Genomic DNA, 17,614 nt, shown 5'->3' on the forward strand with positions numbered 1-17,614 from the left:
GCTCCCAAGAACACTTTCTGAGGAATTTCTACCGACCAGGAGCTGATTGAAGATCCTTGGACAGAACAGCTGCCTGTTGGGCATTGAATATATTTATGGGTAGAACTAAAACTAAAACATGAGGGACAGAGTGATAGCATAGTATGTAAACAGTAGCTACTCTGACAAAGATAAAATATTGCAGCTGATAAATATAGGGGGAAGGTAGAAAATAGAATAAACTTGCTGACTGCCTTAACTATAATACTTGGGAATTAAGGATATAGTTAAAGCTGAAAAATCAAGCCGTGGAAACCTAAACTTATTTAAAAGTATATAGTTGACCACTAATTAATATAAAACTATTGAATAAAATTGGATTGTGCAAGAGGAAAGGCACTGGAAGGAGGTTAAAGGCTAATTTTGTTACTTTTTGTAAAAGAAATCATTAGCTATTGGTTAAAGAAAGAGATGGTTGAGGGTATTAAATGTACATACATGTTTCATAGTAACTAGCGGAACAAAAGTCTAAATCTTCCAAAGTGTGAGAAGAACTGAATGCACAAGAGAAGAAAGAGATATTTAAAAAATACATCTAGAAAGAGTAAATACAGCGTGAAAGAATGACATTTGAGGCTAACCAGGTCTGTGATATCAGTAAATATAAATAAGCTTAACTAACATATTAGCAAAAATTTTTCAGTTTGTTTCATTAGGTGTATACAATGTATGTGAAATAAGAACTCTTAAAGTAATTCAGAAATGTCAAAAATTTAAAGGCTGTCCGAAGGTATACCAAGCAAATACTGTGTTTTAAGGGTAGTGATTTAATTTGAAATGCCATGAAGCCAAATTCAGTTCTAGAAATATTAATGAGCAAAAAATGGTGCTTTATAAGGTTAAAGGCTACAATTCACAATGAAAATATGGCAGTTTAATATATCTTTACATCAAAACACTGCAGCAACATTCATGAAACAAACTACTGGAGATGGAAGGAGAAATATAGTTTACCTCTCTAAGACTAATGAAATGGTTGAAAAGTAAATAAAGATGTAGAAGACCAGATGACATTATGATTGTATCGATAACAGGTCTTCTGGATAGATAACAAATTTTGTATCCTGATAATAGAAAAAAATATGCCTTTCTTCAAGTTTTTATGAAGTAGTAATGGCAAAAAATCCAGATAGTGGGTGAAATAGAAAAAAAAATTTTCAATTTCAGTGCAGACTAGAAATCAATAACAGAATCAGAAAAAAGGGTTTATTCACTTGGAGGTTAAAAACTCTGTTTACTCTTAAGTAGAAGGGAAAATAAAATACACACAAAATTGCAACAGTTCTTGATAACAACATTTGAAAACATAAGATATTAGAATCTTTGGGACCCAAATAAAGTTCAGAGAAAAGCCTTGAAGTCTTACATCATTAAAATGAAAAAAAAGGTAAATGAATTAAATGTCAGACTTAAGATGTTAAGAACAATAAAGAAAACCAAAAGAAAGCAGAAGAAATTAACACAGGTAAAAATTAATTAGAAGGTAGAAATAGTGAAACTAATGAAATGATAATATATCATAATTAAATGGAACTTGAGGGATGCAAGAATGGTCAATAGATTAGGAAATCTATTCATATACTATCATTAGATCTAAGTGGTAAAATTGTATGATTATACATGCTGAAAAAGCATTTTATAAAATTCAAGACCTATTCCTTCATGTAAAAAGACACTTTATAAGGAAATTGATTATACTACCTTAACATGATTAAAAGTGTGCATGTGCATCTATTTGTGTTTATCTCAGCTTAAAAGTCAGCGTCTTACTAATAGAAAAGTACTAGATGCATATTTATAAAAATCAGGAACAAGACTATGAAGCACATTATCATCACTGTAACTATTATCCTGTTAGTTATTAGCCCATATCATTAGTCAGGAGAAATATATTGGAAGTATAAAAATTGGAGAAATTTGAGGAATATATGAGAGAATCAACTAAAAGCAAAAATTAGATATAGAAACTTGTATTAGTCTGCTTGGGCCACCATAACAAAGTACCACAGACTGGGTGGCTTACACCACAAGAATTTATTTTCTCTCAGTTCTGGAGGCTGAAGTCCCAGATCAGCTTCAGCAAATTCTCTATTTGATGAGGACTCTTCCTGGCTTATTGACAGCTGTCTTCTTGCTGTGTCTTGACGTGGCCTTTCCTCTGTGTACGCACTGCGCCACCCTTGTGACCTCATAGAACTGTAATTACCTCCTTAATGGCTCCATCTCCAAATACAGTCTCATGGGGCTTTAGGGCTTCAACATGTGGATTTGGGATGGGGCGACACAATTCAGTCCATAACAAAAGATAGAGAACACACGATTAAAATTTATGAATCAATAGGCTCCATATATTGCAGCAGCTAGTTAAGATTCCATTTACAGTAGCAACACAAAAAATATATAGAAATAAACTTAACAAGTGTGTAAAGCCTATATAAAGAAAAATTTGGTACTCTACTTAAGGGCATGTTGAAGGACATATGTATCTTATATTGGAAGATTACGCTACAATGAAGTTGATTCTAAGTTAATTTGTAAATATAATCAGAACCTGGAGTGTTTTTGTTTTTTCCTCTGAAACTTGACAAGGTGAGTCTAAAAATTCATGTGGAAAAAGTAGACAAGCAATAATAGCCAGGATTACTCTGGAAAGTTAAAGAGCAATAGGGACCTCTGCCCTGTGTGGGCACCAGCACAGACTGTACCTCTTGTATCTCTGCTGGCCACCAGGTGCTCCAGCCTGCTCAGGGCCACCCATTGCTATCACCTTGGCCACTTCTTATCCGGTTGTAATTAGCAGTGAAACAGTTTTGAAACAAGCTTTGATTTCTGAGCAAGGAAACTTGAATTTATTCAGTAAGTCAATCGTGATTTACCAAATTGTATATGGCCGTCTTGTTTACTGCCTCTTTCAGAGCACATTTAGAGAAAGACAAGGAAATAATGGCTTTCATGTCATTCATCCCAGGCAAAGGTGTTTGGACTAGTAGTCTGTGTTACCCACTAACATGTGGAGTATGTGGGAGGTAACTAAACTAAACGGAATTCCAACCTTGGAGAAGAAAGAGCTGGTTGTGATTAGAAAGTCAAAAAATTGTGGAATGTTGCTTGAAATGTTAATGTAGCCAAAATGGATGGGCCACATGAACACCCTGGAAATATGTCACTGCTCCAACATCTTATCCATACACACCAAAGAGTACAGTTCCTGCAAAACATGTAAACAAAGGGTTTACGCACAAAAATATAATTGTGGTCTTTAAATATATAGAAAGATGATCCATCTTTCTTTAATAAGAGAAATACAGATCAGAATTAAACTGAGAAAGCAGATTTCAAAAATTCGTATGTATGATAGTGCACTCTATTGGTGAGTCTTATTTTGCATAAGAAAGCAAGGAAAACAAGGTGTGTGTTTGTATCGTATTTGCATAAAGGAATACCAGAAGGATAAACCAGAACCTGGGGGAAAAATTTGTTGCCCCTTTGGGCCAAGGGTAGGGATTGGTGAACAGGGTGGAAGGTGCGGGAATGAGAAGAAAACTTCTTTGTGAACGTTTTTTTATAGTTTTGACTTCAGAGTCATGCAAAGACTATTCCAAAAATATCATGACTATTCTGAAGTTATATAAGTGAATTTGAGTTTGGTTTTATTCAGGAGGCAATTGCTTTAACACCAAAGTACAGTAAGAGTCCCTTCGAAGTTCATAATTGTTGTTTTGCTCAGAGACTGGGCAGAATCTACTTTAGATGATTTAAAATCCAGTGTCAATCCAATATGTCTCTTATTGTTTACCGTAAGAGCTGTTAAATATGTTAATTATATTTCATGACTCTTCTTATTTGTTTTGGTTGGGGGGAATGGAGAAGGGGATAAAGTGGTCAGGTAACTTATTTTTGCTTCAGTATTGTGAAACAGATTGTTTTAAACCAAATGCAGATATTTAAATACAAAATCCAAATAAAAGATTACACCTAATTCAAATAAAAGCTCACACTTTTCTAATTATGTCAACTAATGACTTAGAATGTGTGAAAATTTTACGCAGTTCTAGAGAAAATTCCTAGATTAGCATATCCTCTCCAAAAGTTCTTCTGTAAAATATATTTTTTCGCAATCTTAGTTTCTCTAATCACTCATCCAGAAAAAAGAAAAATCCTTCCTATATTAGATTTACATCTGACCGGACTTCAACTTTTAAGTTCAAAATGCCTGTAGTTCCAGCATAGGGACCTCCAGACAAGTTTATAAACAAATTTACCATTATAATGCTCAACCAGTCTTCTAAGATCCAATCATTTGAAATTTTTTTGGCTTCAACTAATGGCCCAGCTCCATTGGTTGTTAAAGGAGTACATTTCTGTACATTGTTTGTTCCCTTTGTTTTTGAATGAGGTCATATTTGTCCATGGAGATTTGAATTTGTTTCTGCTCAAAACCTGTGAGCACTCCCAACTTAATTCCACTTTTTTTTTTCAATTTTTAAATTTTTTTGCTCGAGCTGCAAGGCATGCAGGATCTTTGTTCCCTGACCAGGGATTGAACCCCACCCCCACCCCCACCCTGTTCACCCTGCATTGGAAGCACAGAGTCCTAACCCCTGGACCACCAGGGAATTCACCTAATTCCACTTTAAAAGTCTGTTTATATTTTTTGGACCTTCAAAATAGTGTGAAATTGGGCCTCAAACTCACATGAAGATAAGCCAGAGGCCATGAATTCTTATGGAAGACTGTTCTTCCTCCATCAAGAACCATGGTGAACTCAGCAAGTTTCTGTGCTGCTGCTTCAGGGCACGTGGTTTTCTAGGTCATGTTTTCACTTCACTGTGAGTGTAGCACTTCTTTATGTGCACAAGGATATTTCTGACCCTGCTGCCTGTTCTTAGTGGGCCCCCAAGGCTCTGCCTCCTGTCCTTCTGAGACTGGCCTTTAAAAATTCATGCTTTAGGCCGCTGAGGATGAGGATGCTTGAGATTTCCTCAGGGCAGAGCCTTCAGTGTTTGTTCCATCCTTGGACTCTTATTTCTACTTCTTCTCTGCTCTTAGGTGAAATCTTTGCTTTAAAAAGTTAAATCATGCTTTTAGAGGGCAATATTAATATTTTAATCTAGCATTTTTGATTTTTTCTTTTAGTAGAAGGATTTCAGGATCTCTGATTGATCATATTGCTAGAAACTAAATTCCTACCCCTTGATTTGAGAACGACTGCTTTTAATCATACACTTGGGGTAGTTTGCCAGGATTTAAGGCTACCCTCTTTGAGGGGAAAAGAATTTGTCACCACCAGTTGCAAATACACATGCCTCTCTTCAACAGTGTTTCAACATCAAGTTCACTGAGTTTAACTTGTTTCCCTTGTTTTAAGCATCTTATTTGTTCAAGACGCTGTGCTTGGCATGAAAATTCTTGAGGGAATTAGCAGTTTAGTATAGATCAGTGTTTGATATACTTTCTACTCGTAGTTGAGATGCCTAAAACGAAGGAGGTACTGGAGAGAGCTTGAGACTGTGTATGATGGTTCAGTGCAAATTTTGGGAAAACAGGCAGTGGATTCACTAGACATCCGTATAGACTTTGAAGTTTGAATGGAAGTTTCCTAGAAAAAAGTAACTGATAGAAAGGCACAGAAGTAGCTGAAGACAAATCAGAATTTCACCTTTGAATCTCTCATGTTAGAGTTTAATCTCTTGCCGGTATTCTACATAAAGCAAATGGAGATATTTTCTATCCTGTTACAAATTTAGTTCCTCCTCTCCCCTCTCTATATGTAGCTCATCTGTTATGGTGAGTGATAACCATACAGAAAAGTCACCTCTGTTAAGCCTCCTCTGAACCTCTTCAAGTTAGTTGCTTCATCTGTCTTTCCAGAACAAGTTATACAAATCTCTCTTAGGTCACTTATTGTGTGATGTCATTGAAATGCACTGTTCTGAACTTGTTTTACTTCTTAAACCAATTTGCCTACTCTGGTAATAGTCATAATGAAAGCTTCATTTGTGAGTACTTTATATATGACTAGACACAGATAAATATTACATTAAAACTTTATAACAAACTTGTGAGTATTCCATTTTAAAGATGAGGAAACTGAGACTTATGGAAGATATACTAAGTAAATTTGCCTAAATCTTACCACTTGTAAGTAGCAAGACTAGGGTTTAAACCAAATCTGACTCCCTCACCGTGATCATACCAACTATGCTGTATGGCAAGGACATTCCCTTTTTCTCTAGTGCCTGGAGTTGTTTCTAGCACCGAGTAGGCACTTGGGAAATATTTACTTAGTAAGATGTTAGTGAACATTGAAACACTTTAATGCAAGTGTTTTAATGAAACACTTTAATGCTTTAATGAAAATTTACAAATTTAGAGTGATTGCTAAAACACATACACCAAAGTTTTGAATTCTGGAATATCAAAGAATAGGAATGTGCCAGCTATCAAATTCTAAGTGTTTGTGTGTACATACGTTCACACAGTATAAAATGTGATAGGTAAGTAATTGTTGTAGCATTAGAAATTTAATATCACATACTGCAAAATCAAAAACTCAGGTATTGTGTCTCTAACCTATTAGAAGATTCCCGTCACTTGGATCAGGTGCAGGCAGCACTACCCACATATAGGCCAGATGCGGCCTGCTGTCTGTCTTTATGCATAAAAGTTTTATTGGAACATAATCATGGCCATTTGTTAATTGTCTGTGGCTGCATTTGTGCTACAAGGGCAGTGTTGAGTGGTTCAACAGAGATGATACAGCTGGCAAAGCCTAAAATATTTACTATCTGAATCAATAGTTATAGTTTGCCAACTCCTGACATAGGTCAACTATTGTTATATCACTTGATTAACTATCTATTTCCAGCACCTTCAAGATAGATTTGAAATTCAGCCAGGTGATGCTGCTCTGTATATAAATGGACTTCGTATTGATATGGAGTCTTATGATCCTTTTAGGTAAGTATTGAATTATTGATACCAACTATTGTTTGTATTTGAAGGTACACTATTGTCCTGAATTTAGTATTTGTTAAAATGCAAATAATCACTTTAAAGGTAAAGCAAATATATCTTTTTGATTGTGCAAAACAACTTTGTTATTTTGGTAGAATATTCTCTTAAGTGCCTTTGAATGTCAGAACTGGAAGAGACCTTGGAGAAGTTTGTTCAGATGAGAAGATTCAAGTTTCTGAATCCTAGACCTATACTTGTCCTATTATTCGAAACTGTCTTTAATTGACAAGTAGGTCCATCACTTAGGAAGGAAGTTTCTTGCGATAGGGCTGAGTAGCTAAGGGAGCTGTTCCCTGCAGAAAAGAACTGAAAGGAATATGAGATGTTTTCCCAGAATAAAGAAACTAACAGGAAGAATTTTAAGTGCTTGTATCTAGCAGAAAGGAAACTTGAAATAAAAGATTGGATACTGTCTCCTTAGGTTAAAAAAAATTCCTCAAATATGCTTAAGTATAGGATTAGGAAGTCTTGTATTTATCATGGCCATTGACCTGTAAATTAAAGTCATGGGCCAAACAGAAGAGAAATCAAACTGAATTTATTTTACTTTTAAAGAGAGTCATAAAACTACTTTAAAATTCATATTTAGAATATAAGATGAATTTAGTAAACACAATACTTTAGTTCAAATATTCAAATATTGAATTTTAATTGAATTCAATTTGCTTTTACTGAACTTAGATTAATTGTTCATTTTATTTTCTTAGCACCTTGGAAATATATAGGAAAATACAGGAAAGATGGAGAAGTAGGATTCAAGTGGGGCTTTTATCTTTGTTTAGTTGAATCTTCGGACCTAATATTGAGAAAATGCTAATCTGAGATATAAAAGATAAATATTACACTTAAAGAAGAGCAGTTGTTAGCTCTTGATTGTAAACTTCAGAGGACAGAAATTACATCTGTGCTCAAGAACAGTGAAAATAGGTTTAAAAGAGGGCAGAAATGGTAGGTAGATTTGGGGAGGTTTTCTGTGGCAGTGCATGGGGAAATTTTCATAGCAGGAACACTGACATGTAATTTAGAAAGGCTACAAGCTATTCAAGAAATAGAACCCCATTGGCTTCTCCACCTGGTAATGAGTGATCTTCAGGATGTGTGATATATTTTTGTTCCTCATTGATGGGGTCACTAGTTGCAACTACTATAATTGCCTTAAAGGAAAAAAGGAAAATATATGAGGATATTTATATCTTTTGACATTTTTAGCACAAAATAAACAATCAAAGAAAGAGGTTCTCAGGAAAGATCAGAGCATGTAGAATAAAAACAGTGTGAAAGGGACTTCCTAGGTGGTGCAGTGGTTAATAATCTGCCTACCAATGCAAGGGACACAGGTTCAATCCCTGCCCTAGGAAGATACCACATGCTGCAGAGCAGCTAAGCCTGTGTGCCACAACTATTGAGCCCATGTGCCACAACTACTGAAGCCCATGCATCTAGAGCCTGTGCTCCGCAACAAGAGAAGCCATCACAATGAGAAGCCCGTGCACCACAATGAAGAGTAGCTGCTGCGAGCCAACACACAGCCAATAAATGAATTTAAAAGAAACAAACAAACAAAAAACAGTGTGAAAGGGTTGATGAATGGAAGAAATGGTTCAGGAAAGGAGAGGAAGGAAGATGTCTTATTACGTTATATCCTGGATCTGGAGAGAGGTGCTATGCAGCCGGTACTTTAGAATTGTCAATTTGGGGAAAGAAAGTGAAGGCGGAATTATTTTTCTTTTTCTTCCTGTCTCCTGTCCTTTGTTACATTTTTGGGTGGTAGAGAACTGATACCAGGCCCGCAGCCTAACGCTTCTTCCTCTGAACCTAGAGGATCCAAAGACTCCATTACTCAGGGTCAGGTCAACATTGGTTCAGAGAGGTTACCTCAAGCCTAGCTCTCACCCCCAGGGAGACTAGGACAGTAGGAGGGAGTGGCAGTGACCAGCGGAAAAGGCAGGTAGGACTGAGTAAATTTGAGGAGTTTTATGTACCTACCTTAGATACACCTGTCTTAGAGCTACTTAATAGTCACCCCAGCCACAGAATGGACCAGACTCTGGTCAGGTACGGCTGCTCAAGAAACTGACTCTGGTACATAGTGGATGTTACTCATTTAGATAGCCAGCCTGTTTCTGCTTGAGTAATATCACTACAGTATAACTACCAGAAAGAAAGAGGTAACAAAGGTGTCTTGATATTCGCACTTGTGTAGTTTTTCTGTATCTTAATGAAGTTGTCTGGCTCACAGTTTTTTTGAGCTCTGGATAAATATGTATTTGAAATGCAAGCAACATTAAAATTCAGTATTATAAAATCAGTTCAATATTAAAATTCAGTTCAGTTAATATCTGAATGCCTACTATGCTAAAGAGACTGCTGAATATTGGGGGTATAGTGGTGAACAAGACAGAAACGTCTGCCTATGCAGAATTTACAGTCTAGTGGGATAACTGATATTAAATAACTGTATCTTGATAAGGCTTGTAAATATAAAGTGCAGTGCTTTGAGAGTTTTTAACTCCAGGGATTTAAACTTGTTCTTGATGGAACGTGGGGACACTGGATATCAGATTTCTTCAAGGAAGTGATACTAAGGATGAATCAGGCAAAGTGGGGAGTTGAGGTTCTGCCAGCAACATATTTGAGAAAATGCATGTCTAGTATGGCCAGACTGTGCAGTGAGGAGGAACTAAAAGCTTAGGTCGCACAGGTGGTCAAAGATCAGATTGTGAAACTGGGTTTTGGATTTTGGCCTTTTATCTCAAGGGCAGGCTAAGCCAGTGGAAGGGTTCTAAGCAAACTGAGCGATAGTGACTATTTAAAAGAGAAGCATGAGAAATTATTTTAATTATTTAACAATCCAGAGATATAAGTTTTCCTGATAAGTAAACCTAGCATATTTCAAGAATCAGTTTTTTTCAATTGGTATTCAAAATTCAAGATTTGAAAAGAGCAAGGAAAAAACTAGTGCTTGTTGAGGGCAACTTTGTGCTCAGTAGTAAATTCATTTAATCGTAATACCCTATCAAGTGATTATGACTATTCTCTTTTTATAGATGGGGAAACAAAGATTCACATCTCACATAAAGATAGGAACACAGCTAGCAAATAGTTGCAGGATTTGAAATCTCATGCCCTTTTCAATGTACCACACCATGTAACTCTATCTAGTTTTTCTGTTGTTGGTTTTCCTTGGAAACTAGGTTGTGATTTAAAAAAAAAAAAAAAAAGATGATGGTTAAAAAAGCTGTGAGGAATATTATAATTCTGTTACACAATTTATCTGATCAATAAGCATCATAAAAATGTTTAAATGGAGAGAACATTGGCAATACCACCCAAAATTCTTACTTTACGAAATGGGAAAATTTAGACTAAAGGAATTAAGAACTTCAGGAAGCCACACGTGAAGTAGTTATAGCCCTGACTAAATCTTATTATTGGTGATTTATGATATTCAACTTAGTGCTCTTATCATGCTCATCTTCTTTGTGAGGGAGGAGGTAGAAAGTCAGCTTCATAAAGCAGTGGTCAGAACTGTCTTAGGATACAGACACACTGAGTTGATGTCATACAGGCCAGCTTGGTATACTACAGCCTTCTTAAGAGTTTAGATATTAGATCTCTACTTTTTAATTGTAGATCTCTGTAGTCCTCCCTGAGAATTGTATTTTAAAACCCATGTATAGCTTTATTCTGATTCTGTTCATTTCTGAAAGGCTAAGTGATTTCCATGAATGGATTTTTGAATGAAGCACTTAGGTTAAATATAATAAATATGAATTTTAACACTTGGTTTCAAAAATTAATAATCAGAATTCCTCCTTGCCTAGTAGATTTTTACCTTCTCAAACATGAACACACTTTACCACAGTCTGTACAGCCTTATCTATCTTTGCAGATAGAGGGAAGCACTGCGTTCCTATACCTTCATGTCCCATGTCATCTGGGACATGGCTGAGTGACTGGGCAAGAGGCTTCACCACTCTGAGCTCCATTGACATCGCTTGAGACTTCCTGAGGTTGTTATGAGACCCAGAGTGAACTTGATAAACAGTAGTTCAAAAAATCAAACTGCCCTAACTTTTTGTCAGTAGGGTTATTTATTGATGATGATGTTACTTTTAGCAGTAATACTTTCTAACATGTTTAAGAGCTATCAAATTATTATTATATATGTAATTAGAAATTTTAATATGGATTCTAAAAAGATGTGAACTTCCATATTTTAATGGGTTTCCCCTGCATTAAAATTTTATATTTTAGGTCTTATCTTGTTTTTTTATAGTAGCTTTATCAAAAGAGTGACCTACTATATTTTTTCCCTTTATTTTTGGCCTGCTCAGGGATGAGCATATTTTCACTTCTTTAGTGAAGAATATAATAAAGATACCTTGTTATCTTATCCTTTAAATAGTAAGATTTTGTTGCCACTTTAAAAAAAAACCTCAGCATGAGTTTACCCTGGATAATTAATTAGAATCCTTGTTTTATTTGTTAATGAGTTTAATAGTGTATTTTCCTGCCATTAACAAAAATACCAGTGAAACTTGTTTCTAATTCTTTGAGAAATCTATAAACTTTATAGGATTTAATAAAAGTTTTTGGCAAATCAAAATAAAACTTTTTTTTTCTTTAAACATAAAGGCTTTTGGATATGCTGAAATTAGAAGGAAAACTGATGAATGGCTTTCGCAATCTTGGGATCAAAGAAGAACATATGAGCGAATTTTTAAAATTAAGTTCAAATGGTTGGGACGATGATACCTATGCATTAGATATTAGACATTCTTCTATAATGGTAAGTGCCAATGTAATTCCTCACTTTAAAACCTTTAGTAGACTTCAGACTTAACATAAAACCAAATATTGGCAGACTTTAGCATAAATTTAAGCAGTTTGAAAGATGTTATAGAAGAACTCAGAAGAAAAAGGAAAACTACAGACTCATCCCCTCTCACCCTTCTGTCTTCTTTCCACTTCTTCGTATTCTCTGTACTTCCTCCGGAGAATATCTATGCAGCTCATTCAGTATCCTTTCCAGCTTTAAAGATAAAAACTAAACCAACGAGAACAGCAGACTAACCACATGAGCAACAGCAACAACAAAATACCAAATGGTTAAATCTGAGTAATACGAGAATACCACATTAACGTAATGAAAATCTTGCCTGACAGCTTGTAGCCTCCTAACATTCTGGTCCATGTGTTACAGTCTAAGTGAATTTTTTTTTTTAATATATCTGATCATATCACTTTTCCTTGCTTAAAGCACATAAATAGTCCATCATATGGCTTAATAGGTGTAAATGGCCTCCTTTCAATATCTTAAACTATGACAGATTCTTTTTTACCACTATCCCTCGTCCCATACTTGGAAAGCAGTTCTTCCTCTCTCTATCCAGTAAACCCCTACTCTTTTTTCAGACTTCAGTGCCAAACAGTACTTCCTGAGAGAATCTTTCCTTAACTATCCAAATTAGACAATTATTTCATATACACGTGTCAAGGAATCCTCAAGTTACCCTCAGGTTCAGTGGGTTTGCTAAAAGGACTGACAAGGCCTGGAAGTTATTTACTCATGGCTAGGATTTATTAGAGCAAAAGAATACCAAGCAGTTATCAGAAGCAGAAAGGGCATGGGGTGAAGTCCAGAAGAAACCAAGTGCAAGCTTCCAGGAGTCCCTCCTAGTGGAGCTGTGCAGAACATGCTTAATTTGATGTGTGACGATCTGTACAAAGTGCTGGCTACTGGGGAAGCTGACTTAAGCCTGAGAGTTCAGGGTTTTAAAAGGGGTCTAGCGTTTAAACATATAATGGCCATGTGACTGATGTCAGTCACTGAAGCTCCAGACTCTGAGAGAAAAAGCAGGCATTCATTATAAATCTGATTGTTTGTAAAAAACTCCGTATGCACACTGCTAGAGCATGCAGCAGACCCTCAGCATGCAGAACACTCTTAATCAGTCAGAACATTCAAAAGCTCAGTTCCCAGGAGCCAACCTAGAGAACCTTTATCAGGAAAACAGGCCCTTCTTGGGAATGTGCAAGGTGTGGGCAGCCCAGGCTTGCTGACTTAATCCTCTCTCTCTCTCTCTCTCTCTCTGTCTCTCTCACAGACACACACAAACACACACACGTGGGTGTATGTATGTATCTATATGTGTATATTATATGTTATAGAACTACCAATTCCTCCGTATACTTAGCACAGTTATAATTTTACATTTATCCTGTGGTTCTTTGTGACATCTTTGTTTCTTACTTGACTATATGAACTTCATGAAGGTAGGAGTTTTTTCCATTTTTTCCTCTCACCATTATATCCTTGGTTGTAGTAGGTACTCAATAAATATAAATAGTCCTTGAATGAATAAATACTTATCTCAAACCAACATAAAACATAATTTTAACAAGGAAACCCTGAAAGCATTTCAGTTAGAACATAATATAAGTATGTTCATATCACTGATATGATATAACATTATTATAAAAAGTATAACTTAAAAATGAGAAAAAAATGTTGCATGACATAAGATTATGTAACTAAAATTTCTTAAGGGAAGCCATTATAATTAATAAGAGACTTTACTAATATGGGTTTGAAGTAAGTGAACAGATCAAAAGCGTTTTTTCCAAAAACCATTTGGAAGACATAATGATTTATTCATAATAACATAAAAATTTAAATACCCTTAATATAATAATATTATATTAAGGGTATTTAAATATAATATCTTAATAACTGCTATGTGATGACAATCTTAATAACTAATAATAAAAACTGCAACTTAATCGACGTGTTATAAAAGAAGGATAAAAAGATACATGGAGAGTGTTAATTGGCATAGCCTTTTAAAAATTGTGGCTGTGGTGCCCTTAAAATGTTCATATATACTTGAGCCAATAATTTCATTGGAAACTACCATAAAGAAGTAGGAAATGGAGAAAAAACTTTATACCCCAAAATATGATCATCATTGCACATTTTTGAAACAAATAGAATAGTTAGCTATGTAACAGAAATGTTGTAAATTGTATAACCACACAGTTATTATTCAGAGATCAAAATTGTGTTTATAAATATGTTTTAATAACCAGGGACAATAGCTGTGTCCTCATGTTAAGTAAAAAATATAGGCTTATATGGTATCATCATGTGAAAAGATGGACAGAGGATCAGAAGGAAATCTCTCAAAATGTTAAGTTATTAATGGGTGATGTGGTTTGATCATTTTCTTTTTCATGCTTTTCTGTAAACTTCAGATTTTAACAATGGATATTATATAATCAGAGGAAAAAAATTTTAAGGGAAAATAAATATAACTTCTCTGAACTTCATGCTAATTGTTTCCTTTAAAAATTTAAGGGATTCCCTCTGAAGTATCTCAGTTGTTATACTTACTTTTGTCCTAAGGGAACAGCATTCCTACTTATAGACTTAGTCCACCATCCAAGAATCATGGAACAATAACTGCCATTATTCTCTGAACATCAGAGACCTCAGGCTGAGGACCAACCACATGTGTTATTAATTAGTTACCATCATATTTTCAAGAACGATTTTCTAAATGACTTGTGGTACTTTTTAAACTACTCTTTAGACCATATTCTCCCATTAGCTAGATTTTACTCTTACTTGGATATCCTTAAACTCAATAACATATCTTTTCTAACAGTGTTTTATCAGGAAAAGGAATGACCATGTAAGTAATCCTAATGCTTTGTGCCTTTATTTTAAGCATTTGTGCTTTTGATCATTTTGAGAAAAATGCTGGGAATGAGTCACACTGATAAAATGAGGGAAGTAATTTTCAAGGCTATTCTGGACATGAGAAATAGACCTGTAAAGAAACTGTCCAGCTCCATTTATAAAATAACATCTGATCCTCTAAGGTTGGCCATGGAAGATGGTCACTTACATGGAGGAAGCAGCCCTGATGCTGTTCCCACTGCCCACACCATCCACAGAGTCACAAAGTCTCCTTTTATACTGCTATCAAGTCTCCTTTCTTGCCCAAGGTTTGGCCATCTTCAGGAGGCATTCTTTTCCAAGCAACTTCTAAGAGTGTCATGAAGTAATTTTTATTGAGGTAAAATATACATAAGATAATACTCTTTTAACCAATTTAAGTGTGTAATCCTTTGGCATTAAGTACATTCACAATCTCATCCAACCATCACCATTATCCATTTCCAGAACTTTTTCATTATATGAAAAAGAAACCCATTCCCTTCTCCCCTAACTCCCTGGTAACCTTTGTTCTACTTTTTGTCTCTGAATTTGCCTATTCTAAGTACTTCGTATAAGGGTAATCATACAATATTTGTCCATTTATGCCTGGGTAATTTCACTAGGCAAAATATTTTCAAGGTTCATCCATATTGAAGTGTGTATCAGAATCTCATTTCTTTTTAATTCTAACAATTTTTGAAGTATCTTTTTTACATGCTTTTAAGGGAAGCTTCATGTCTCAATTAAATGCTTCTATTTTTCCCCTTGGAAAGTGCCTGCCTGAATAGAAAGTTATTAGGAGACTTTATTCTCTAGATACCTTAAAAAAATTAACTGGCACAAAATGCAGAGCTCTGAGGTCTCAGTACTCTTCAATTTGGTCTGTTAGAGCAGCAAAATTAGCTCACACACAAGCTTTATTTTTGCTTCCTTGCATTTGCTACCACCATCCGATAAAAGTATTTGTTTATAATCTTCTTCCAGTGGAATGAAAGTGCCACAAAAACCAGGACCTTGTTAAATATCTTCAACATACATCAGGTCCTATTGAATAGGAAGCACTGCAAATAAATATCATTGACTATCTTAATATCAAAACAGTTATTCATGAATGAAAGCAGTGCTTTGCTTTTAATTCTTTTTCCCTTGGATCTGTCTCCCCACTTCTTGTCTTTACAGAGAAAGCTGAGTCTCTGAGTTAAATCACTTCTGACCTCTCTGTTTATACCCTCCCCCTCAAAAAATCTCAGCAGTTTATTTCTTAAAAGTCTGATTGACAGTTAAGTAAGAACTTAAGGGTCATTGGTATTCTCTCACCCCTGATTTACCATTCCAGGTTTCTCTGTCTCAGACATCAGGAATCATAATTTAAATGTTATCTACTTTAAAGAACTTCAGTTATTTCCACCCTTTATACAGTACCTCAGGTATCACTGGAATTTTGTTAAGAGTCAATAAAAACAATCATAGGATTGTATGTTTGGCTCCTTTGGGTTGTAATTTCTTTTCGGTTCACTGTGCCAGACCACCTACAGTGACAGAGGCTTTGGTCATATTCTAGCGAAACTACCCCTGCAGCTGTTTTCTGTACTGTGATGTTGATGATGTAGCCATATTCCTGAGGTGTTTATTATAAGTTTCTTTAATATTGTTCTTTAATGTTCCCAAGTCACTCTGGCCATTTATCATTATATAAAAACAGTTGTAATTTTTTGTTACTATCACCAAGATGATAGTGATATGATTTAAAAAAAACAAAAAAGAAAGAAAAGAGGCACCAGTAGGCACAGGCAGAGAATATAAGTTCTTTAGCTAAGTTAAGAATGTAACTTGCCAACCACAGTGGACCCCACAGTCATAAAGGCAAGTTTCCCTGTCCATGTCCAATATGATATTGTAAATCAGTAGACTACAGACATGTGGTTTATTTCTGGACTTTCAGTTCAGTTCTTTTGGTGTGTGTCTTATCCTTATGCCAGCACCACACTGTTTTGTTTTTGTTTTTACTGTAGCTTTGTAGTAACTTTAAAAATTGGGAATTTTGAGTCCTCCAACTTTATTCTTCTCTTTTAAGATTGTCTTGGCATCCTTGTCCCTTTTCCTTTCATTATGGCTTATGGAATCCGCTTGTTCATCTCTGTTAAAAAAAAAAAAAAAAGACAGCTGGAATTTTTATTGAGATTTTGTTGAATCTGTAGACCATTTAAGGCGTATTGCTGTTGAAACATATTATGTCTTCTAATCCATGAACATGGGATGCCTTTCCATTTATTTAGGTCTTCTTTAATTTCTTTCAACAATGTTTTGTAGCTTTCAGTGTAAGTCTCAGTCTTGTTAAATTATTTCTAACTATTTTACCCTTTTTGATGTTACTATAAACGGAATTGTTTTCTTATGTTTAATTTAGCATTTTTCATTGCCTTTTTTATTGTTGTTGAAAACTGGACATCTTGAATATTGTATTGTGGCACTTCTGGAAGTCACATTCTCACCCATCCCCAGGATTTGTTGTTATTGCTGTTTGCTGTTGTTTTTGTTATTTGTTTAGTGACTGATTTTATAAAGTCTGCATTCTTTTTCATGTGTAGCCACAGAAGTCTCTGTTATGTTAACCTAGTCATCTGCTAAATATTGGACAGAGATTTACTTAAATGCCTCAAACCAGAAAATCTCCCAGTCTCTCCAGAGGGGCTCTGTGTGTGTGGCACATGGAGGGAGGAGGAGTAGCACACGCTGAACATTCAGCCAGGCAGTCTGCATCTCTGCGTTAGCCTTCAGTTCTGATTTGCATAGAGCTTGGAAGTCAGCCAGAGGTGAGAACGTAGGGCCTTC

At 35.4% G+C, this 17,614-nt stretch overlaps 1 protein-coding gene across 1 annotated transcript in view; it reads left to right on the forward strand.

Annotated features, from left to right (window-relative positions):
• Positions 1-17,614, forward strand: part of UGGT2 (UDP-glucose glycoprotein glucosyltransferase 2) — a 181,445-nt gene that overhangs the window by 59,946 nt on the left and 103,885 nt on the right. Inside the window, exons 11-12 of the mRNA XM_057707936.1 lie at positions 6,908-6,999; positions 11,695-11,848. Coding sequence (XP_057563919.1) covers positions 6,908-6,999; positions 11,695-11,848 — 246 coding nt within the window. The remainder of the gene's footprint in view (positions 1-6,907; positions 7,000-11,694; positions 11,849-17,614) is intronic.

This window comes from Hippopotamus amphibius, chromosome 14 (assembly GCF_030028045.1).
Source record: "Hippopotamus amphibius kiboko isolate mHipAmp2 chromosome 14, mHipAmp2.hap2, whole genome shotgun sequence".
NCBI classification, from domain to species: Eukaryota; Metazoa; Chordata; class Mammalia; order Artiodactyla; family Hippopotamidae; genus Hippopotamus; species Hippopotamus amphibius.